This window comes from Phoenix dactylifera, chromosome 15, assembly GCF_051530095.1.
Source record: "Phoenix dactylifera cultivar Ajwa chromosome 15, Ajwa_hap1_PhDact_Kaust_v1.1, whole genome shotgun sequence".
Classification (NCBI taxonomy): Eukaryota; Viridiplantae; Streptophyta; class Magnoliopsida; order Arecales; family Arecaceae; genus Phoenix; species Phoenix dactylifera.
This window is the reverse complement of record NC_143204.1, coordinates 21,941,217-21,966,142: the sequence shown is the minus strand read 5'-3', so window position 1 is coordinate 21,966,142 and position 24,926 is coordinate 21,941,217. Positions and strand designations below refer to the sequence as shown.

The window sequence follows — 24,926 nt, the reverse complement described above, 5'->3', positions numbered from 1 at the left end:
AAATATTAGTCAAATTATTAATCTTTAATAGAACCTAGGTGCTGCATCAGAAAAAAAAACCCATAGATCACATCCAATAATATAAGAAAATTATGGCATCATTATTTCTATTTAAGAGCAATTTGATTTTTCATATAAGATAAATAGTTTTACGAATGCAGTTGCTTTAATTAGTATAAGTGTTAGTTTTATAAATTACTAGGTGCAAGTTTAACAAAACCAGGGAGGGAGGGGGATATGTTTGTCACTAAACTATTTTTTATTGTTAGTTTGAGAGTCTGTCACTGTAAAAAAAAAAAGTTTGAGTGGCCAAGATGTTCTCAATTCCTTGACCCTTATCCGGCTTAGCCAAGTTTCCTCCCATTTCGATTTCCTCTAAAATGTAGAAAGAGAGGATAAATAGGTAACACGTGGCAGAATGCTAGGAACTTAATACCCAACCTTCACTTTCCCCACGCTTCCACCACTAGTAGCTGTTACCTTGCAGAGAATCCGAACGCAATTCATCAAGCTAGCTTCTTCCTCCAATGGGCAGCTACGCGAAGCATATGATCCTATTCCATGCGAACATCACCAAGTCCCAAGGTGACCGCCATCATCGCCGGCTACAACAAGCAGTCCATCCAATATCCTCAACTCGGGCCGCCGAGGAGAAGCCGAGGACAAGGCGGCGGTGGGCTCTGCTGTTCACGGTCATGGCAGCCTCCCCGACGCCGGGGTTGAGGCGACCGCCACCGCCGGCCCGGGCGCAGAGCTGGGGCACGCATTCGTTCCTGAAGGAGAAGTACTTCCAGCCGGGGCTGACGCCGGAGGAGGCGGCGGCGAGGATCCGGCAGACGGCGGAGGGGCTGCGGGAGATACGGCACATGGTGGACACCATGTCGTGGCGGTACGTGATGTTCTACATCCGGCTCAAGGAGGCCTACCTCGACTCCGACCTCAAGAACGCCATGGCCACCGTCCCCGACGCCCGCCGCAAGTCCTACATTAAGACTGCCAACGAACTCGTTGATAGCATGGCCGAGGTTAGTAATGGAAGCCAAGCCCCCTCCTCTTTCTCTCTCTCTCTCTCTCTCATTCTGAGAAGCAAAATGAGATGATAAGATTCCAACGGTCCTCTGCAAAGCGGACGGTCGACATCTCCAACTTGTCAGCGTTGACTGAATGGACGGCTGAGATTGAGCGGACCGCTAAGATCATATGAATTGGATGGTTGGGATTAGAAGTTAATCAAGGTTTGCAGAGTGGACAGCTAAGATCATACATCTCATATAAAACAAGCAGAAAATAATTTAAAAATATTTTTTTAAAAAACAAAAGATAGGTTTACTGTTTATATAATGGGTGGATTGATTAAGATCTTGCAAATAAATCTAAAAATATATTTTTTAAAAAGATAGGTTTATCGGTTGCATAATGGATGGATAGTTAATATCATATAAATATATATATGTATAGACCAATTCAAAAAATTTTGATGGTAATTCTTATTTCTTCTATAATCTTGTTTGTTGTTCCTACAGCTCGACCGTTATGTGAGGTCTCCTAAGGTATATGAATCCTACCTCTACTACGAGAAGACACTTAAATCATTGGATGAACTGATAGCAATGCTGGCTTGATTATGGGAGACCATATGCGCTGAAGTTGGCTACGTTGTGTGTGCTGAAGGTTGAATGAAAAGCAACGAATGGCCTACCAAAACAAATCTGCAGCAAAAGAGCCTATATTGTTCGATGCAAGAGACTTTTGATGGAGCTTGCAGCATCGGGTTGTAGCTTTATCAAGGTGTATTTAAGGGAAGACAGCATTTTTTTCAGTTCATGCCTTCATCATGTTGTAGACCTTACTTCTTTGGTGTTAAATTTTCTAATTTGCAGAAAAATCTCCTCATCATATCTCACTTATATTATCCTAATAATAACACTGCATTGCAACTTATCCTAAAACCATAACAAGGAAGAGTTTCTATATTTATTTTTTTTTTAACAAGGAGATTGATAAGACTTCATTTTGACAACCCGACATTACATCATTTGCCTTGTGGGGCCAAATTCTTACGAGGAAGACAGGAAGGTAAACAGTATGAGCACAACCATGGCATCAAAGAAGCCCGTCAGGGAAACAGAGATGCGTTCACAGGAGTCGATAACGTGAACAAGGGGCACTGGAAGGGATAAAATAATTTAGCTGCTTACCACACATTTTGCAGTCACGAAGAACCTATACACAAACCAAGGACAAAAGAGAATGAGCACAAACATTTCTGCTTTAAGTCCCTGAATTGCAAATTTGCATCCATGTAGCATTTGTGTGAATAAAGAGTGGATAACCTACGTGAAGGTCCATCATACTTAGCCTTGTAGCGGATTAACCGTGCAAAGAAAGGGAGGATCTCATTGGTTGTTCCCATGGCTACGGCACTCCCCATTGTGCCAATGAAGACATGAAGTCCAGCATAGAAACCACTCTGCTGATCCCTAAGCATGGCAGACTTGGAAGCTTCTCTTGTTCCAAGGCTTCCCCTTCATTGTTTAAGAGTTTGGAACGACATTTATGTAAGAGGAGGGAGGAATTTCCCCCAATTTATTAATAAAGAATTAAGAACATGAGGTTTAGAGTTTAAAAGAGCAAGGTGGAAGAATATGATGAGACTAAGCAATCTCAAATCTTTACAAGATTCGCAAACTACCTCTCAAGGACTTGGTGCCCCCAATCCCCATTACTCTTCCCCGTGGGTTCTTTGTTTTTTAAGGAACACCCTAGCATTTCATTCCATCCAAATCTGCTATCAAATAAACAGCGATAGCAGCCAGTAGTCTGATATGACTGCGCAACAACCCTTTATGCATTGAACATCAGCGCGATGAAGCACTTTTTTTGGGACAACATCAGCAGATCTTTTTTGAAGGAAAACTATTGTCAGTGTATCATTCCACAACTTCCGAACTGCATTCAATCTCTTTAATTTGTTACACAAAGCCCCAAGTTATTTGTCACAATTTCTTGAAAATCAAAAACCAAGCTTCCATTCTCGTGGGGCATATTTATAAAGCTTTGGTTTTCCTCTACTTTGGCCAAGTTCTCTTATATAACCAAACAATGCCATGCATATTGATCAAGAAAGAGAACTTCGAAGTTATAGGCCAAAAGACATGTTAACCAATCGATGGTTTAATTCTATTCTTTGATTTGATTCTGCTATAAACCTTATCAAATGTATAAATTATATTCCAACATCTAGATTGTTACCCCAAAATTGAGGATCCTGAATTGGAACCAAAATGATAAACACGTAAGAATACGATCAGCGTGCACTAAATTTTTCTTGCAAAGTTTACATTTTTCTCAATAGGGAAATAAGTGGCACAGAAAACGTATAAATTTCAAAATGAGAATCCGTGAGAATACAAAATAATTATGATGCATCACATTACCTCTGATAGCATGTCCAAGAAGCCAGAGCTACAGAACCTGTCCCTTACGACTTCAACAGATCCTTTTAAAACCACCAACATAACCCAGGAAAAGCAGAACCCAATTAAAAGTGATGGATAAAATTTATATATTGTCAATATAATGTTCTTTCAAAACCCTCAAAAAATATTCCCAGCATGCTGATCATTAGAGCCCACTCAAAGTGACAGCATCTTTTGAAAACCACCACCATAATCCAGGAAAAGAAGAACGCAGTAAAAAAAAATGATGAATAAAATTTATATATAGCCAATATAATGTTCCTTCAAAACTCTAAAATCGATATTTTTTAGAGCAAGCTGTCCCTTAAGCCAGCTTGTAATGACTTCAGTTCCAAGTCAAAACACTACAGGAGAAACTCAAATGAATAGAAATTAAAAACAAATCATAGGTTCTTTTAAATGAAGAAACAGATGAAAGAACCACAATCACGCTTGCCTTCATATGCTATACAGTACTCTACACGGATCCCTCTGGAGCCCAAACTTATCAGACTTCAACAGAGGGCGTCATTTGGATCTCCGTTCTCATAAGAATCAATCATTAGGCCAGCACTGACTAAAATATGCGTAATTGAATAAACAAAAATCTAAATAATTCAATTATAGGATGTTAAATCCAACACTTTTTGAACTTTGCATGCAAAGAAGTGGAGATGCAACTGCCATTACTATGGCAGCTGCCAGCATTATATTCCAAAAATAAATTCCTTGCAATTAAGCATCACAGAAATGAGAAAATGGAACCTAAGATTTGATAAAGCAATGCTTTAACCACTCACAAAATAAACTATAAAGCATCAAAAACTATCGGAATACAAAACCCAATGGGAAAAGCATTATGTGCTGACCAATAAATAACAGCACACAACTAAAGGAGGATTTAAAATTATGCAGTTTTATATCAGTCAAAAACCTACAAGATTAGATGAAACATAATGAGAACTTCCAGGGAAAAAATTGAGCGTATTCCTTGAATAAAACAGTTCTCAGAGTTAAATAACTTCTAAAATCATGCTGTAGGAACTTAAAGATGCAGCGGCTAAACTCCGGCAAGAAAGCTTTGATTTGAAACCTTTGTATACCAGAGAGAGAGAGAGAGAGAGTCCTGAAACCAATCCAAAGGGAGGCAAAGGGGGCAAGGGGGTGCTGATACCTTGATTTTTAGAAATACACCTAAACTAATTAAAAGATCTTAGTTTGAGGATTGTGACAACAGTCATATAAAAAAGTACATACCAATTGAAAGAGACTAAAATTTTAGTCGTAGAAGATAATTACTTATTACAAGAACACCCCACATGCCCAGAGATCTGCAATGCAAAAAGAATAGTGTGCCTCAGATTGATGTCTTTTCATAGTAATTACTCAAAGTATATTTATAACCATCATAGGCACTTACTGGTATCAAAAAGGAAAACCCTAGAACATTAATTACAATACATTATCATTGTGTCCTGATTTGATCACAGAAAGGGCTAAGCCTCCTATTAGCAGAGAAAAAATACAAAAGTATCTAACTAATTCTACCACCCACTGAAGTAGAATTCATAAAAGAGAATAATGATAGGCAGTCAAAAGCAAGAGGATTAGTAGCAGTATTTTAATATATAAGAAAGGAGGAGAAGAAGAATAGGCTTGCAGGACATAGATAGGTAAGTAACCCAGATGAACTCACTGCAATTTCACCACTTGATCAAAAGCCAAAAAAAAAAAAACAAACAAAAAAACACCCAAGATCACAATAAACAAAAGCATGACTTGGCATATAAACTTAAAGAAAACTAAGTAATCGATGACAAGAAGAGTGCAGACATCCCTATCTGTTTTAATCATCATTTGCAACTTACATGAAGTCAAGATAAAAAAATATGAAAGCATCACTAGAATACAACAGAACTTTAGAATGTTAAAAAGAGGAGAAGAAAATATGGCAATGTAAAAAGATTAAAGCTGTCATAATCAAAAGCTTGATTATTTCCAGGGAACGTAAACGAGCCTTTACAAATCATATTTCCGCAGCCTTCTTATCATCTCTAGCATCTAATAACATAATAGGCTGTCGAGGAAAGAAAAACTATGCATACAAAATGCAAAAATGCTATATATGTTTCATAGATTTGCCTTCTTGACTAGTACCATCATAGGGTATACAATGTCAAAAAAGGGGTCAGCTGTTCGAAATGCCAAAAAGCTATATACTGTTAAATATAAATGAAGCATAGCAAAGGCTTGCCTCCACTACTAGGCAGTAAAACAATACGAAATTTATAATTATCCAAAAATCATGTGAAGATATATTATAATTCATTCATCCGTAACCACATAACGCATTTCGTTTGCTATCTCATTACTATAAAAAATTATGATATTCTTTGCTGCATCTAGACATCAAAATTTAAAAAAAGAAAAAAAAAAGAAAAAAGGGGACAACTCATACAGAAAATAAATACAATATCAAGATTATCAAATTTAACATAACAATCACCAGGAAGCATTGAAAATAATTTGAAAATGAGATTCACACATTAAGTTTACAGAGTCAAATATGATAAATCTGATTATTTTGCACCAATTTAACAATATAGCATTCCCTTCACTTGTAAATCCTACACATACAGAATGAAAGTGCTAATCTTCTTGAACAATGATACGAAAACCAGATTACTCTTTTCATGATGTCAATTAAATGGCACAATGTAAGCAACAATGACAAATAAAAAAGGATAACATATAAAAAGGTATGTTAATTTATTTTTATAAAAAAAATCCTCTTGGTCACCAGCGCAAATAGGGAATCAACAATCAATACAAATAAATGTCATCACCCAGATTTCTGTTTCCAAGTAATATTTACATGAAGTAATAAACTGTTCACCAAATCACAGACACGGGTCAAAACCTAAAGAATTAGGTTGAATATACCAAGAAATAGGTCTGCCTCAGCGGTAGTGACAATCTTAATATATCGTCATTTTGAATCCGATAATACGTGCATATTATGCATCATCGGCAGACTAGTATTAAGACTTAAAAACGGAAAACAACAACAAAAACAGAGAATGAAGAGTTCTAACCGCAAAAAAGAAGGACACGGATCACCCAAAAAAGTGGCAACGCAGCGATAAAAACACAGCTTTACAATTGGAAAGGATGCAACCTGAAAATTAGCAAATTTGTGCATCAGAGAGATTCCCATTAGATCAAGTCATCACTCTCCGCAGATAGGAGTGCTGATGTCCCTGTCTGTTTTCTCATCACTTGCAGACTCGTCTTTCTAATCTCCTGAGACCAAGAGCTATTTGGAGCTAAAAACGCCACCAAGTACCCATCTTTTTTCCCCGTGGCCAAAACATCAGTTAATTGCATGCATCCGCCACTACGCTGCCCACGGATCCGAACTTAAAACCATACCAAGTTCCAACATTGTTACTGGTGGGACATGGAAATTCTACCAACAAAGCATACTTGTGTTGCTGGGCAAGATTTCAACGCCTTGATCACATGTTAAGATGCACATGACCAAGATCTCCATCAGCCCGTTTAATCCTAAAATCTTCGTGCAGATAATTTTTTTTAAAAAAAAACTCTTTTCGAATCAAACAATTTCTCCAGATAAATTAAGCATACAAGAAACGCCTCGGATTGGTTCCTTTTCACTAAAATCACAAACCCAAAGCACGCTCAAAACCATACAGAGTGATGCCCAAATCATTAAAAAAAAAAAAAAACTCCGTGGATTCGATGCAAGAACAAAAGGGGGGAAGAAAATAATTAAGACAATCCATCCTAAGAGAAGCTTGGGTTGAGGAGGGGTGGGCTGGCGAACTGACCTACAACAGGGTAGAGTGGCGAGAGGTGAAGAGAGGGAGCCAAAATTAGGGTTTAGGTTTCGCAAATGGAGCGAGGAAATGCGGCGTTGAGACTTGGATGGCATTAATATAGGGAATCGATACGGGTGGGTGCGTCCAGATCTTGGGCCATAGAAACTTCCTGAAGGCCCGCCCAGGCCTGCATCATCCTCCAGGAAAATTCGGGCCATCCTCGGTGGATTCGGGTCGGGCTCCGACACCAGCTTCATATTGCTGTACGACATTCGCATGCTCTAAATTAATTAAGTATAAATTTTGAGAACAACACATATTTACATAAAAATAAATAGTACAACTAATTAAGTGACTTCATTTGTAGTCCACTATGAGACTTTATCTAAACCGACCACATGGCGGTGTCTCACGATTTGTGTTATTATTTTTTTATTAATTCCATTAACTGTATTTAAGCTCGACATGCATAAGCTGTTGTTGTACAAAAAAAAAAAAAAAAAAAAAAAAGCCAGCCCAGCCTTCTGATGTGACTAGTTCTAAGATCGCCGAGGCAAAGAGAGTGTTCTTAGTGACAAAAATATTGGTTATCTTCGTGATGACCGAACGTAGAACCAACTTAGCCAATGGTTCAACGGCTCGGATGAAATCAGGTTAGAGTTAGATCGAGTGCAGAGAACAATATATAGTATCAAGGCATGTATCTCACCTAACCAGATAGTCGAAATCTTTTAATCCATACTCACCCATAAATCAATATTGTTGACCCAATCTAACCTGTGTGTCCTGTGACTTGATTTATTTCACGAGGCTCAATTCCTACACCATCTAATCTAACATGAATCCAATCCTCAGAATTCGTGGTGACTTATTTTTAAGACGATTCATATAACTGGTAATTAAAACTGGACATTCAAAAAAATTCTTTTTTAGTGAGATAGAAGGATGTGCTCATCCCTGTTATAATTAAGGGTACCAGGATAAGAACAGGTCGGTTCATCAGTCAAAAAATTCTTAACTGATGCTGCCCTAGCTAAAGTATTCTAACAAAATCACTAACTCTACTCCTAGGGCTTATTTGATACTGTTATTTTTCTTTATTTTTTTATAAAAAAATAAAAATGCTGGAATCCGAAAAAATATATTTGGTTATATTATTTCTATTTATATTTTTTAAACAACTTTTATTCTTCTAAAAAAATATTTTTTAAAAAAAATTACTTCTAATTGTTTTAAAAATATATTTTCACTCTTCTCCTTCCAACACTTTTTTTTTCGTCCAATCTTTTCCTTGACCGCATCACTTATGCCTAACCAAACTACTTTTATAGATCTCGCTGGCCATTCTTTCCACACTCGATGTTGGGCTCTTCTTTATCCTTTAATCACATCACTGGCTCATCTTTTCTCTCTCTTTTTTTGTGCGCGCTAAAACGGACATTTCATACATCACGAGTACTAATACACCCAATAGAATTGGCAAACAAAAGGTCTCGAAGTGCATCAGACATCTCACCCTCCCCAACCTATAGGGTGCCTCTTGAGTAGCTTACTACATATGTCGCCACCTAGTCTATCACCCTATTAGTCTCACAATATATATGCATAGCCTGAAATATAATACCCTCCCTCACCACCAACTAAATATCACGGAGTAGGGGATGAACTCCTCCATCCTCCCTCCCTCCATCTTCCCTATCACCGGCAGCATCATCGGTTGAAAAAAAAACATATATATATATATATTATGTTATGAGAAATTTAAAAAAAATGTTTTGAGATTTTTTTAATAGAAAAATGAGTAGGATGCAAAACACAATTTTTTTTTGGTACAATGACAGCTCACCTATGTCGAGCATGGAAGCAGCCAGCTAAATTAGAAGAAAAAATATAACCAAAAGCGCGAGGTACTACTGCATGAACATCCCAAATGAAATTCTTCAGCGAGGTGGGCGGCGAATGAAGCCATCTAGTCAGCCGTACTGTTCGCCTCCCTATAGATATGTGTGACCTCATGTAAACCATGTTCGGCTAAGAGCCTGTGAATGTCGCGTAGCAATTGGCTGAAGCTGATATCATGATTTCGGCCCTGGATCTGCTCAATCACGAATCACCCTTAAGAAGGATGTAGTCCGCCTCTAGAATTCGTCTTCCTTTCATGGTGCTCGGATCTCGTCCTCGCCCTCAAGGACCGTGGCGTTAAATACCCCCGGGCCCGGGCCCTAAAAATCCGTGTCAAAAAACTCTGACTATACCTTAAAAACTATTGGCCCGAGAGATAGGGGTTGGTTCGGGCTAGGCTTCACTCTGGGTTAATTTTTATCATCCATCCATCCGGATGTGGTGGACCCTCATCAGTTAATAGTAATCCCTTGGGCGAAATCAACGGTCAAGGTCGCATCTACATGTTGTACATGAAACCGTAAATCGTGTCGGACTCGCACCGTTCCCGGTCCCTTCTTTTTTACGGTAAAGTTTCCATCAGTTTCTTTCCTCCTATCTGGAGTCGGCGGATTTCTCCTCGTCGGATAGCAATCCTCTCCGAGGCGGCCAAGCCCCAAACAAAGGAAAGAAAAGCTCGGACCGAAAAAAGGAAAAAAAAATCCCAAATCCCATATCATCAAGCTACAAAGCCCCAAAATTCTTCTCCATCTGAAAACCTAATCCTAGAAATCCATCGAACGAGTGCAAGAATTCTTCTCCTCCTTCGTCCTTCGGCGCCGCGGAAGGTGATCTAGATATCGGAAGCTAGGTCGGAGATGTCTTCGAGCTCGGGGCAGCCGCAGTTCCGGTACACGCAGACTCCGTCGAAGGTGCTCCACCTCCGCAACCTGCCGTGGGAGTGCACGGAGGAGGAGCTTGTCGAGCTCTGCAAGCCCTTCGGCAAGATCGTCAACACCAAATGCAACGTCGGCGCCAATCGCAACCAGGCCTTTGTTGAGTTTGTGAGTATTTTCTCGCAAAAAAAAGAAACACCTTTTGTTTTTTTTTTTGAGCTATCCGTGCGAAGATTCAATTAGATCCGTCTCATAAATTCCTATTAGGTTTTACTTGTTATCTGATGTCTCCGATTGTATCGGGTGTCAGGGATGTGGCATGGTGGCGGTACTTCTTGTCTCTGTACCTTTTGATGACATAGAATCGGTAAGACCAATGTGTCTGTACGTTCTCATGACATGAATCGATAAGACCAATGGAAGAGATCAGAGAAATATAAAAATCAGGATTCAGCGTTCGTCCCCGGGGTGGATATTTTAGGAATCAAATCACTGATCTTTAGATATAATTCTATGTTTTTATTGTTATTGCTGTAACGGTGTGATGATTGATGGAGATAGATGTGCTGCTTTATGATGAAGTGTCTATTTGCCGTAGTGGAAGATTAGGTGGTCGTCTTGTACTTATTGGCAGAGGGAGAGGTAAAACCTTTGTTGCTTGCCAAGCTGCCAATATATGAAAGTTTACTTTTTGGCAGGGCTGCAGACAAACCAATCTGTTTATAAACAGCTGGGCTTGACTTGGTAATAAGCTCATTGGAGCTCAGGCCAGATATGAAATGAATGGAGCTCAAACATTTTTTGAACATCTGTTCATACCCTTGCTGAGGTTGAACACCTTAGGCTTGAAAAAGTGATTGGGACTTAGTTTGGTTCGATAAAAAGCTTGTTTAATCTTGGTTCAAACGACAAATGAACTGAGCTTGAACACAGCCTATCAAGCTCAGCTTGAGCTCGATTACCCTTTTATATAACGAGCCAAACTTGAGGGTTCAGCTTAGCTTGTTTGCACCCTAGTCTTTCGTATTAATGCGTCTAAATTTTCAGTATTTCTGAGACTATATTTTGAAGAAAAGAGAGGAACAACAAGTGAAAAAAAGGTTAGAGCAAGGTTCTGAGGGCAAGATAGAAGTTACAAGGAAAGAAAGTTTTATTTCCTAATGTGGTTCAAATAGGGGATCACTGGTTTGCCCCATCATGAAGTCATGAGCTTGCCAAACAAATGTTGCAGCTTTTCTCCCACGTTTAGTTCTCAAGCGAGTTACAATCAACTCAGTAATTCTAGCAAATAGACTAGGATTCCACCGCAACAAGGAGATCCAACCCATGAACGTTACCTGCAAATCGGTCAAGGCAGCAAAACATCAAGGGCGTGAAGCATAGGAGTGGCAGCCAGGGCCTGATTGGGGCTTTTGACCGAGAGGCCCCCATTTCGGAAGGTGGGCTTGGAGGGTGCAGCAGTGGAGCCCTTTGAGGTGAAGAAGAAATCATTATCAAACTAAATATTAGAACACCCAATCGAAAAAAAAAGAGACATATCCTGGGAAGAAGTGTAGATGTTGGACCTTGAAACTGGAGAAGTTCTCCTTTTTGCTTCTGTGGAGAAAAAGGAGAAGCTGCTAACCCGGCAGCCAAAAATATCAGGTTGCTTAGTAATATGCATGGATTTGTTTAATTAATAGTACAGGTACGTGTGCAATGAATGTCAAATTTATAAAAAGAGGACAAAAAAATAGATCTGAAAAATTATATAAAGATATACATATGTATAAGAATTGGGATAGGTCAAGAAGATATATACACATAAATGAAGCAACGATCTGTTAACAATGTCATGCCACAAGAATGAAAATAAGACAATCATGTGGTAGAGGCTGTTCTTGTAGGGAAAAAAACTAGGAGGGAGGGGAGATAAGTTGACTAAATGTGAGGTCAGTGGTTACAAGGTGAGAGAATGTAACGTTGTGGGTTGGGTAGGAGAGGTAGAGAGAGGGAGACATGACAATGAAATCAAGATTCCAGTTACCAAGCAAGTTAGATAAAGTAGTTAGAGGGGTATGTCCTAAACTTTTGTTTACTAAATGCGGGGCAAGAGAGAAGAAAGCAGGGAAGGTATTTATGTTTGGGATGGGTTTTTTTTTTTTTTTGGGTGGATTGGGTTGGGGGGAGAATGAGAAACATGTGAAAAAGATGGACAAGTGGACAGCTTGTTCCGACTAGTTACTAGCATCTGTCACTAATATTATTTTTTTTATAAAATTTGGTTACAAAAAGTAATGACAGAGTTGGAAATTAAAAGTTTACGTGCCTAAAGGATCAACATGCTTCGCGCCCCCCCCCCCCCCCCCAGTTTACGTGCCTAAAGGATCGCCCCCCCCCCCCCCCCCCCCCTCCCCAAAATGTAGCCTAGATAATAGGAGGAATGAATCGAACAACACGTAACAATTGATGAATGGTTTGTGAGGATCATCAGAATGCAGAGTTATAGGACTCATTGCATTAATGGTGGTATAATTAGAGATTGTAGGATTAATTAGAGAACAATCATAAAAAATATTTTGACATCCAAAAGAACTCGTCATTCAACTAGTAATTCTTCATCATTCTTTACTTTAGGGCTTAACTGGCTTTCTGTCTACGATGGGGAGACGAGTCACACTTCTCTTAGTTTCTTCTCATGCCTGTTCCATTTTTTCCTCCTTAATCAACTCCTCTGTTGAGTATCCTGTGAGCATCCAAGCAGACTGATAATCAAATTATGTGCCTCATGACATTAATGATCCTGTATTTGTAATTTTTTTTCTTCAAGATAAGTTCAGAGCATAAGAATCTAACTAGGTTAAGTTCTAGTTCAGGGCTCGTAGTAAGTCTTAGTTGAGTTTTGCTATCATAATTTCAGAATCTCCTTTTCTTTTTAGATCTATGCAGACCTCATCAAAATTATTGCATTTTTTCCTTACAAGTTGTAGATATTGGGGTTGAATATTTTCATTGGTCATTGGGTGCATGAGTACTACTCCGTTGTCAAAAATCGAGATTTTAAGAGTATTGTTAGATTTGAAAATGATGCAAGCTGGATTAGGCATGCTTGGAAGAGAACCTCAAGGTTTTTCAAGATTTCAAGATTACCACATACTGTCGCTGTTAATTTGTGTCTTCCTTACCATCTCTTGGTGTATGAAGATGAGATCTATTATATGCGGCAAATGGAGAAGCTCGATAATTGTCTTATCTATGATAGGCATAATTGTTGCAAAGACAAATGTGGCTGAGATGTATGATATTGTGCTTATTGTTTTGTCTGATAATCATAAATAGATCATATATACATTATTAGGTTTAAGCTTTTATTCATGATGTATGCTATTATTTCATTTATATATTCAATTTCTTAAGTATGCTGTTGAATTCAAGGGTTTTGAGTCTTTAAATTTTAACAAGTGTACTAGTTAATCAGATATGACTGAGATATGGTCGTCTTATGGAAGAGCTGTTGACGTTACTAAAAATAATGATTTTGCCATTGATACTGGTTTCCTACATAAAGTTGATTTTAGAGTCTTTCTTTAGTAAAATTTGAGCTATAAATCAGACTCTATAGCTTATAAATGTCTTTAGGGCTAGACCTCAAGATTTTGTGTTTCCAAAAGCCCCATAATCCATGGTAAACAGTGGCTTTTTGCTTTTTCTATAAATAATCTTGTATTTTGTGCTTTTTGGGAGATCTGAAAATTCACATTCGATGAGGGTTGAATGTTGATAACTAAATATTTATTGAAGTTTTGATTGTTCTTGAGTGGACTTCAACAAATTAAAAAATTGAACCATTACTAAAAGAGTCAGTGGTCTACATCAGGTCTCAACCATGAGCAAGGATCACAGTACCATGTTTAGTGCCTGTGCTAGTTCTGATCACTTGCTGGATTGGCATGATAATGATATTGTATGGTACCATGTTGTGCTAGTCAAATGCCAGGGCATGTAGAAAATTAAATGGTTCCTTGTTGGATATTGTCAGGCCACATTGTCTGTCTGAAATATATATTTGGTCAAAATATATTCTTTTATAAGGTTGAACAAAATAAGTAAGCTTGCTAGAAGATTTTCAATTTTTTCTCCTAGATTTAGCTTCAAGGAAAAATTTGGGGGAGTTTTTTTTGAGGGGGAGGGGTACACAAGGGAGAAATATGTTTATGCGAAAATTCATTCACAAGAATGTATTCTTATAGGCATGATCATGAACTAGAAATTTGAATCATTATAGTGTAAAAACTTATATGTTTTTTAGTTCTTCCCTGCTAGGATCTAGTGTAATATAGCTGGCTCCATTTGAATAATCTTTCTTAAATGAAATCTGAATCTTTGCATTGAACAGAACGTCTGCATGAATAATACTGTATTTTCAAATCACTTTGGAGGAAATAAGTTGGTACAGACGAATAGTTAAATTTACTTGTACTGCTATAATTTCAAAAATAATAGGAGGCAGACAAGGCAATATGAAGGGTTAAAAGATGAAGTTCACATCATTTATCAAATGCACAAACAAATTGGGGACCCACCTCAGAATACTTTTCTCTGGATATACGTAGTAATATTTTTATTTTTTAATGCATGTTTAAATTTATATGATTTATATTTATGCAAGCACTCCTAAATTCTTATTTGACTTTGCACTAAACACAAGGTTGACAAAGCAAGGAAATATATTTTTTGGGTTTTTGCTGTCAGATTGTTAGCATTTGATTCTAATTCCTTTCTGTATTGGTTGCTACAAGATCATAAGGAATAGCTTTCCCTTCTTGTTCTTGTTCATGGTTTTCCTGCCATTGTTGGCTTTTATCCTATATTAGCTAGGTTGTATGGAGTTTAGTTCTTTGTTTTGTTATTTGTGAAGTGTTTTGCATTCAGAAAATGTATAGTTCACCATTTTCTAGTATTCAGCTCTATTTTGTATTTCTCTAAGTCAAAAGCTAATGGTTTGCACTTTGCACTATATATAGTAACATTTCCCCCCCTCTCTCAGGCGGATCTTAATCAAGCAATATCAATGGTTTCATATTATGCTTCTTCATCTGATCCTGCACAAGTTCGTGGCAAAACTGTTTATATCCAGTATTCGAATAGGCAAGAAATTACAAATAATAAGAGCTCTGGAGATGTGTCTGGGAATGTCTTGCTTGTCACTATTGAAGGCGTTGAAGCTGGCGATGTTAGCATAGATGTCATTCATTTGGTAAGTCCTATATGTCAAGATTCTTCTGTATACAGGGACCCGTTTAGCTACTATGGTTATCATCTTCAAGTAGTGCACTTATGGTTGATTGGACCGTATTGACGGTTAGAAATGTGTGAGAATTTGTCAAATGTATTTTTTGAAAGCAAGCTGATCTTGCTTTATCTTTTTGGCTTCTAGCAACATTCTCTGCATGGATCAGCAGCAGGTCCATGTTAATATGGAGATATCCTTGTTATCAACCTACAGCATTGGGAGAGACACCATGTTTCTTGCTCTCTCTTTCTTTTGACCATATTTAGAGATTTTTGAACCTAAATAGTGAATGGTGCTTTCTAACTGTACTTGATCATCACACTTCATTGGAGTTTCATGACAAAGTTGATCTGAATGGGCTACGCTTTTTTTAGTCAACTTTCCAATAACTAGTAATCTAATAGTGCTCTTGAATGTTGTAATTTTGATGGTTTTTCTACATGATTTGGTGGGCTTGCTAGTTCTTTTATTTGTGACAATAACTTGTCAAATGTTCTTTTTTGTAAATCTGTTCTTCACAACTGTCAAACTTTATGTAGATATTACAACTTTTTGCTTGGCAACATGATTTGGCTATATTCCCTCTTTAAAGGCACACTTATTGGAAGCATCCTTTTTTTTCCTCATTTTAATTGTTTGTATGGAGGAACTGACGAAAATAATTATCTTGTGCATCATATCCACCCTTTTAAATATACCGTACTATGCATGATGTCCATGGAGTTTTGATGAATGCCATGCTCTTGCCTACAGGTGCCCCTCTGCTCTTCAAATGAGATCAATTAATAGTTTTCTGTGGGAGGCTCTACACTTAACATCTGTATTGTTTATTATTCTTGTTAAAATATTTTGTGCAGTAATCATATTGCCCCTTTATCTCAGGTGTTCTCTGCCTTCGGATTTGTGCACAAAATTGCTACCTTTGAAAAGGCTGCTGGTTTTCAGGTACAAACATCTCTATCTTGGGAGATTATTTTGTATGACTTAAGGGCAGTCACTTACCTCAGTATTTGAATTTTTTGTAGGCACTGATTCAGTACACTGATGCAGAAACTGCTTCAAATGCAAGAAATGCCTTGGATGGACGAAGTATTCCAAGGTTTTACTTTATTTTCCTTATTTTCTAATACATATCTGGGATGCAAAATTTGATCTCCTTTTCTTTAAAAACATGCTGATTGAATTTGAGACTTCCAGATACTTGCTTCCGGAGCATGTTGCCTCATGCCACTTGCGTATCTCGTTTTCTGCACACACGGATTTGAATATCAAGTTCCAATCACATCGCAGCAGGTATAAAAATCAGTTCGACTAGTCTATCAATGCTGGTTATGTTTTATTGTCTTCTTGCTTTTTTATTAATTGATATATTGTGTTATAACATTTCCTAAAAAATTCATCGTGCTTCATATGAATTATTGAGTAATACAACATTTACTTTTGGTTTTTGCGAACTCTCCATGTCACAAGCATGAAGATGATGTACCCCTGCAAGGAACTGTGGCATAACATGTCTTAGGCATTAACACTTAGCATATTTGGCTGGAAACTGTAAATGCAACATTTTAGATCTGTTTTGATAAATAGCTTAATTTATGTCCAGACAGTTCTGTGCATACAAATATTGCTACAACCTTGTCATTTTCACATTGTCCTTATTGCACAATAGGTGTAACCTTTAGAACATCAACAGCCCACCTGCCTCCATCCTGCTTGTGCAGTATGGTGTAACTTCTGTTTCCATATTTAAACATATAATATGCTTTATGCAATTACAAGTAATTATACAGAAAAAAAATCTATTTCATGTTGACTGATGAATCTCCACACTCTCTCTAATGTTATACATGTCTGTGTTTTTGTTATGACAAAGCTTAATTTGTGTTCAGACATTTCTGTGCATACAAGTGCTGCTACAAACTTGTTGCTTTGACATCACCATTATTGCTCAAAGTGGCCCAGTCTAGAATATTGACACTGCTCCTGCTTCCATCCTGAATCCCGGATTGTGTAGTATGGTGCAACCTCTGTAATTGTTAATTATCTATCAAGTAATATAGCAAGATCCGCGATTTTGGTATCGAGTACCGTATTGGTACCTTATCGGTATGGTAAGGTATGGTACACCACTGTACTGAAATAGCTCTCTTGCCATTTTTTCAATTTTTATCTTGGTATGCCCCGATATAGGTCAGCACGCCTTGGTACGGGCCGGTACACATCTCGTTGGAGGTTGGTATACCTCGATATGGGATGGTATACGTCGGAACGGGGCTTGTACCGATTTACAGTTAAGTTTCGTATCGATTTTCTCTTGGTATGGTACGGTACAGTCTGTACTGGGTGGTGCGACATACCATATGATATGGTAATCTACTCGTTTTTTTAGTGTGCACGTGAACTGCGCTAATTTGGTAATACCTAAGCTCAAGGTTACTGTGCCAAGGATCTTAAGGATATCTATTCAATTGCATCAATTGATCTGCATGAGATGCATGCCAACTACTTATTAATTTAACTCTATGACATTGGCTCTTCTAGATCTTTATAGTTTCTCGTAGCAAATGACTTGTCTATTGAGTTATCAAAGAATATAAGTTTTAATTTAAGAATGCGAGAGCCGACAGACATTTTTGAGGAATGCTACACCTTGGTGCATGTTCTGGCTTTCATTTTTGTCCACAGCTTTTGGATCTGGTTGTGTTGGTTAACACTGCATTTTTTTTGTTAGGGACCTTAGGTTTGACTGTGCATTATTATGCATGACTGTGATCACTAGCCAAGTGCAGGAGCTAAGAAACTGCTTGGAGAGGCATAAATGATTCAGTTAACCAGTTTGGATACATCAAAATATGTTCATTAATATAGGCTTTCCAGGGGATCTCTAAATGCTAAAGCCCTCTTGCCCCCTTTATGTCTTTAGATATGTTTCTGGATGGTGGTGGTGAAGTAAATCAAAACTGAAGGAACAAATGGGTAGAAGCAAAATAGATTTCACTTAAAAGCTGGGAACTCATAGTGATGGAAGTTGCACGTTTGGCAAGTTGAATGCATCTATGACCAGTTATAATTTTCTTTCTTTCACATAAATAGTGCCTCTGGAGTTTCAAGTGATGATCCTGGTTGGGATGTTATGTGCTTTCAGATACCAGAGGAGACTCTGGTAATGCATTAAGGTTTGGGTTTTGTGTTGATGGACCAGGAAGAAAAGCATGGAATATTTTAGAGACAATGGATGTGATAGTATTTGAATAATCTGACATCAACATGAACTGTTGCATTGGCCCTCTAGGGGAGCAAATGGAAATAGATTAAATGAACCACCTATATAAAAACTATCTTAAGATATAAGTTCATTACTATTTTGGGTTGCATGTGGTGATTATATTGGGTTATAATGCACTTTATCACTACATATCCCTGTTTTCTCTCTATACTGGCGTTTTACTTTCTCAAATGTTTTATTTTCTGCATTTGCATGGGGATTGCTTTTGTTTAAAATTAGCGCCATCATTCAAATTGTGAATTGGTTTAGATGGTCCTAACTTTTTGGCTGATTGTGCAGGGATTACACAAATCCTTATCTTCCTGTAAACCCCTCAGCAATTGAGGGAACTCTACAGGTGACTTCTATACATAGAATTTTCATGAGTCTTTACATTTTCTTTTTGTTCTTTTTATTTGATGTACTAATGTGAAGTTATTTACAGCCTACGTTGGGTCCAGATGGAAAGAAAAAGGAGCCTGAGAGTAATGTACTTTTAGCTTCGATTGAGAATATGCAATATGCTGTGACAGTTGATGTTCTTCATAAGGTATGATGTTTAATATTTTTCTATAATATGAATTTTGAGTTCTGCATTGATATGCAGTTGAAAAATAAATTTGGCACTTCATTTTTAGGTGTTCTCGACATTCGGTACTGTGCAGAAAATTGCAATTTTTGAGAAGAACGGTGGAATGCAGGCTTTAATTCAATATCCTGGTAGGGATGTTATGTGCATAGTACTTTATATCTTGGTATCTGGTATGAATTCCATACGGTAATTGCAAATATTATGCCTCTGTAGGATGTTAGCGTGTTTATTATGAATATTGTTTTTTTTACATGATAATATAACTGAAATCAAGCACAGACTACAGTAAGATATGAGCTAATAACACGTTGTGGTTCTAATATATGCACTTGCTCATGATCGCAAGAAGCATGCATGCATCATAACAAATGATTCTGAAGTACTGATATTCATGCATATACAAAATTCATGTTTTTGTTGGTCGTTTCTTCAAGCCTCTTGTTAATTAAATTCAACATGGTAATATTTGTAACATTCTACATGACCTTCCTTTGTCTTTTGTTTGGTCTCGGAAGCTGTCTTTGTTTAGAGCAATATTTGCAGTCTTGGTACCAGACCTGTATGGTATCTAATGGGCACACCCTGCCCCAAGTCTCAGCTTGGTGCATACTTTGGTACCAACTCTTGGTATGCATGGTGTATTTAGTCTTTAGCACATTACAGGTGTGGTATTATATGTCATCGTGCTTGGCGGAATGATCTAATACAACAAACCATAGTTTAGAGTCTGAATGACTTCTTTTTGAGCCTTTGTTACAAGTTGTTCTCCCTTAAAGTGTAGTTGTTCTCTTTTTTGGGAAAAAGAGACATCCAGGTGATGTTGGTTTGTTTGCCCTTGGATGTTACATATTCTCAGACAAATTTCCCTGCCTTTAAGCCTGTCCAAGAAATGAGGGGTTGATATGCATCTGCTTGTTAAAGCATGCTGCCATGCTGGGTTTCCTGATATCCGTGAGACACACAACATATATTTGTTAAGGATAACAATGTGAAGAACGGAAAGGGATTTTACTTTACTCAAAAAATTAAAAAGGGACGTTGATGCAGGACAACCCTTGGGAACCTAATATGCAATGTCACACACTTTCAATGAAATCCTAGTTTATAATGATGTGGAACTGATTCCAATATGATAACAAATATAATGATCCGGAAATTAAATTCAGAGACTAGTAGCCTTAGTAAATAAACTAGAAGTTAATTTGGATGCAAAGAGAATGCATGGAATTCATGCCATGTATACAGGTTGCTGAAATAAACATCAGATGATATCTTGCAGATAACTAAACACAAATTCTGTGAAGAATAGATTGAAAATTTCCAAAAATTAGTCAGAAGAGTTTATGATGGTGGTTTTGTGTTCTTTCAGTGTGAATTGACCTCAACCCTGCTGTATGATCCAACTTGTTCCTGTTTCTTGCTACTGGAGTATGTATGGTTGCAATCTAGTTCCATGTTTCCCTTGTGTTGAAGGATATTGCTTACAACAACTTCCAGGAACTAATTTAGGGGATAATATGAATAGGAAGCTCGAATTAGTTTCAGAGCAACCAGAAGAGAGCAGATCTGAAAATCTTGTAACTCAAGGAAATCAAAAGGATCACCAGGTGATAAATTAGCATCACTGTTGGTTGCAGCACTTCTGGAGGTTTAACGGAGGTATAAATGAACTTTTAAGGCTTCAGAAAGTGAACAAGCAGGTTCTTTTGAACAGCTGACCTGGCCAGTCCCTGTAGGGACTGCTTTCAGCGAGCTAGGTCCTCCAATAAGGCCTTGTTTGGATGGATGAGGCTGCTGCTATGTTAAACACGTATGGGGATTGTTAGGGTTGTGAGATGGAAAGCTTATGATTGTGGTTTGGATTGGAAAACAAGAAGGGAAGGAAAACAGAAAACAAATAACAAGAGTGCAATGAAGAGAAAGATAAAGTAAGCCATGGTCTACCGATCACGTTGTTGGCTGTGGACTAACTCCCAGGGCTTCACATCGGCATCCACAACTCACTCCCAGGGAAAAGAGAAGCATAACTTCATTGAGAGAAAGTACCTACATAATATGAAACAGATATAGAGGATCCAGCCAACACATATGAAGGGGTTCCTTTTCTAATGCCCCGATTTCCCTTTTCCCTTCTTGAATTAAGCATGTGACTGAGATATTCACTTGACTCATTTCAAACTAAAACTAAAAAAGGGGTTGAACATAAAATAAACTAAAACACATAGTGAAGACTCCATAACTTCATTTAGGCTCCAAAGGTGCTCTCAACTGATGTTTGGCGATGAATCTGACACGGTATAAGGATATTATGTCCATTCAAAAGGTTGGAAATATTTCAACTGCCTTATAGGAGCTCAAAATCTTTTGCGATCTTCATCAAATGTTAAAGCACAGTTATGTATAACTGTACATAACTGCATCAAAAATTTTAGATATGAAACCATAGTGAAATTGTATTATCAGAGCCAGGTCTGGATTTACCCATTATAGTGGAAACCTACCATGTTTGTTCACATTCAAAAGATGCCTTGCCAAACACAATAAGAATGTATCTGCCATTCAGTGAAAGTCTCCCTCCTCCATCTGCACAAGCATTTTTAAATTCTCGCTACCCGGTCTCATCTTTTACTGTACCTCATTCCTGTCACTTCTACACAAACAAGATCATGCGAAGTCCCCTCAGATTACATATTAATTGATTCTACCATTTTATCCTGTTGCAACTTTGCTTTTACTAAAATCTCCTTTTAAACCACACCTGGTTTTAGTCACCTTGATATTCTCATGTTTGTTTGTCTTTCTCTAAAAGGATGCATTTATTTTAGAAATTATTCTGCATCCTTAATTTTTTTTCTTGATTAGTCTTATTCTCACATGCCAGAATCTGAGTTCTGTATCCATGTCTATGCATAGCACTGTTGAAATGGTGTTTGCATAAAGATTAATGGGCCTTATACCTGTTTAGCTGCTTAGATGCCCATATTCATGGTTAAGGTGGTCATTTATTCTTTTTTCCTTTTGTTTTTTCTGTGAGTCATTAGTTGATTTCATCAATTAAAGGATGAACTGATGCTTCCCCAGGAAAAATATTGATTGGGGGATTGAAGAGGTAATTTGTACAATGATCAATGAATTGGTTCTTTTAGTTTAGAACTGTTAACTTCTAACTACTACTAAATAAATTGAGTATATCTATTATGTGATTTTTGTAAGTGTTTTCTTTCTGTTAATGAATTCATGTTTGTCATATGTATCCACATATCCATATACTCTTTTATGCTGGGATTCTAATGTTGCACTGAAAGTGCCGCGACAATCTTGACAGCTCAAAAGTTTTTTGTCCATAAGATTTCCTCTCCCTGTGATCAGACATGAATTGATTGCATCATATTTCTCCAGACGTTTGAATTTTTTTGTATAATGAAATTTTTGTCTATTTGGTTTTTTGTAATGGTGACAAAATTACGTTTGTGTATTGCTCCAAGTAAATGTTATGGTTGTGAGTGGAATTGATTTTACTTTCAGATGTAACAACCGCAGCAGTTGCCAAAGGGGCTTTGGAGGGACACTGCATCTATGAAGGTGGTTATTGTAAGCTTCATCTGTCATACTCTCGTCATACTGATCTCAACGTAAAGGTATAAATATGATTTTTTGGGTTATATAAAGCAATAATAACTGTTAAAAGAAGTTTATAAAAAGTGATTTTAGAAGAAGAAACCTCTTGTCCATCAGGAAAAAGAGAATTGTTGGGTTCTTGATGTCCATTTGTTGACTGTCCAATTGCGTATGTTTCTTGACACGATGTTTCATATATATATATATATATATATATATATATGTATTGCTCTTCTTGTACTTGATTTTATGTACACAATTTTGTTTTCAGGCACATAATGATAGAAGCAGAGACTACACGATCCCGGACACAGGTATACTTGCGATGCCCCAAGCTCCTGGTTTGCCAACTGCTGCTGCTGGTTGGCAGGCTAATCCCCAGGCTGCATCTATGTATGTTGGTAATGAGTATGCAGTTGGTGCACAAGCACCAGTTCCCAATGGGCAAATGCCAACTTGGGATCCTAGCATGCAGGGAGGGGCCTATGCCTCCCCAAGCACATACCCGGCTCAAACATTTGCACCACCCCCTGTTTCTCAGTACCCTTCTTTGGCAGCTATCTCTCATGCTCCAGCTGAATCACTTCAAGCTTCACAGTCGATGTCGATGCCTCCATATGGTATGCCGCCAAATGCACAGCCACATGCTGCATCAGCCGTCCTGCCTTCTTATTACCCTTCATAAGCTGTATGTTCCCTGACATCTTTTTGAATCCATTGCATCTGTCACAAGTATTCCACGAGTTCTATTCTCCATCAGTGATCTGGTGGTACTTTGAAATGACTGTTTTTACTGTATGTTACTGGTTCTCATCACAGCTTTCTCTATGTAGCCTTGAAACAAGTTGCCCCAGTTAAATGCTGTCTCACTTAAATTTGTCCCTTGGAAAATGTTGGTTCTTTGTTGTCGGCATATGATAGCAAGTTACATATTACATTAGCAAGTGTTACGATGGCCTTGCAAGATTTGGAGCTCGACTTTGTAATGGTCATATTCGAAGAAATTCATGACTTGGAACCAATGCCATTCAAGCGGGCTCGCACTGCTGCGTTTGGGGCCGTCTCTACATTATGTTCTGCAGTCTAAACACCATATTGTATAATCAAAGGCTCTTAAATCATTCCATCCATGACTGTTGAAACATCTTCAAGATCGGTAAACTAGAATCTCACATAGCCACTTTTGAGTTCGATAACCTTAAGTTTCTTTTTTTGAAACATCGGGATGACGAGGCCACAGGTTTGGACAAATGCCACCGTGATGTTGCTACCGGCCAATCACTGCAGCCAAAGCGTATGGGTTTCGTCAGCTTCCCTTGCAGTCGGTGTACATAGACCTCGTGGGCCCCATGGTAAGCTGCAAGGTGCCGCTGAGAGTGCAGGAAGCGACTCTCCACGAAGAAAGACAGCCTTACAGCGCAGGTGCTGTCCCAGAGATGAGGTGCTTCTCTCTTCTCCTAGTGTCGAGTCAAACGGCATGTCAGGTGTTTAAAAAAAGTTTTGAACAATTTAAAGCTGAGTGTCAATTCTGGGTCGGATTTTGGCCGGGAATTTTAGTCATTGAGGCTCCTGTGGAGCTCTTGCTCCCTGTCGTATCCATGCTAACAGCCGGGTTTCCTAGTTGCTGAGCCTCGTGTGACTATTGGGAATGATTTGACCTGATGCATGAGGTTCGTAGTTTTGAAAAAATGCGGAATTTTTGCGGGAAGTTGGAAAGAACATGGGTAACTAAAAGTCACAGGGAAAAAGATATGACTCAACTCCATTAAATCTTAATCCCGAATTAGTTAGGATTGGTTATATATGTATTCTTTTTCTCCATTCTGTTCAGTTTAGAGCTTTCTAGAATATACTATATTTAGTACATAGTAGGTTTTAAGCTTGGATAAGAGAGGAGAGTTGCAGTCGCAAATTTTGAGAAAAATAGAGGATATTAGGCTATTTAAATATTTCTTATGAGAAAATAAATATGTAGTAAGAAAAATAAAAAATGGGCAAAATTTCATTGCTATTTTAAAAACCAAGCACAAAATTAATAATCAGTTTGAATAATTCTTGGTAAGTTTTCTTATCAAGAATAATTTGGAGAATCGTTTGCCGGT

The 24,926-nt window shown here is 37.8% G+C and overlaps 2 protein-coding genes, 1 long non-coding RNA gene, 2 other non-coding genes and 1 pseudogene across 13 annotated transcripts; 2 read left to right on the top strand and 4 right to left on the bottom strand.

Annotated features, from left to right (window-relative positions):
* Positions 1–287: 287 nt before the first annotated feature.
* On the bottom strand, positions 288–3,574 carry LOC149751266 (uncharacterized). The gene is made up of 2 exons (XR_016398467.1): positions 3,438–3,574; positions 288–1,190 (listed from the first exon to the last, which is right to left on the bottom strand). It is a non-coding gene; the product is annotated as an uncharacterized LOC149751266 (long non-coding RNA).
* Positions 528–7,048, top strand: PNSL2 (PsbQ-like 2). The gene is made up of 2 exons (XM_008804349.6): positions 528–1,025; positions 1,524–7,048. The coding sequence occupies exons 1-2, from the start codon at positions 528–530 to the stop codon at positions 1,620–1,622; spliced, it is 597 nt and encodes a 198-aa protein (XP_008802571.3). The 3' UTR covers positions 1,623–7,048.
* Positions 1,974–2,488, bottom strand: LOC103716381 (casparian strip membrane protein 3-like; annotated as a pseudogene).
* Positions 4,808–4,877, bottom strand: LOC113463341 (small nucleolar RNA Z267). Its single transcript, XR_003387443.1, has one exon. It is a non-coding gene; the product is annotated as a small nucleolar RNA Z267 (small nucleolar RNA).
* On the bottom strand, positions 6,654–6,744 carry LOC113463342 (small nucleolar RNA R44/J54/Z268 family). Its single transcript, XR_003387444.3, has one exon. It is a non-coding gene; the product is annotated as a small nucleolar RNA R44/J54/Z268 family (small nucleolar RNA).
* A 2,683-nt stretch (positions 7,049–9,731) lies between the features above and the next one.
* Positions 9,732–23,715, top strand: LOC103716382 (polypyrimidine tract-binding protein homolog 1-like). Of its 9 annotated transcripts, none has more exons than XM_088711180.1 (13): positions 9,799–10,245; positions 12,694–12,744; positions 15,044–15,313; positions 16,232–16,294; positions 16,375–16,448; positions 16,547–16,642; positions 18,915–18,972; positions 19,060–19,164; positions 19,253–19,334; positions 22,732–22,844; positions 23,096–23,138; positions 23,382–23,512; positions 23,658–23,715. In XM_088711180.1, exons 1-12 carry the CDS (start codon positions 10,060–10,062, stop codon positions 23,507–23,509), a joined length of 1,269 nt encoding a protein of 422 aa, XP_088567306.1. In that variant the 5' UTR covers positions 9,799–10,059; the 3' UTR covers positions 23,510–23,512; positions 23,658–23,715. The 9 variants fall into 9 exon arrangements, with proteins under 9 accessions (XP_008802573.3, XP_088567308.1, XP_088567304.1 ...); XM_088711181.1 differs by lacking the exon at positions 12,694–12,744 and adding an exon at positions 10,388–10,444 and having other exon boundaries at positions 15,104–15,313; XM_088711183.1 differs by lacking the exon at positions 12,694–12,744 and having other exon boundaries at positions 9,792–10,245; positions 15,104–15,313.
* Positions 23,716–24,926: the final 1,211 nt, after the last annotated feature.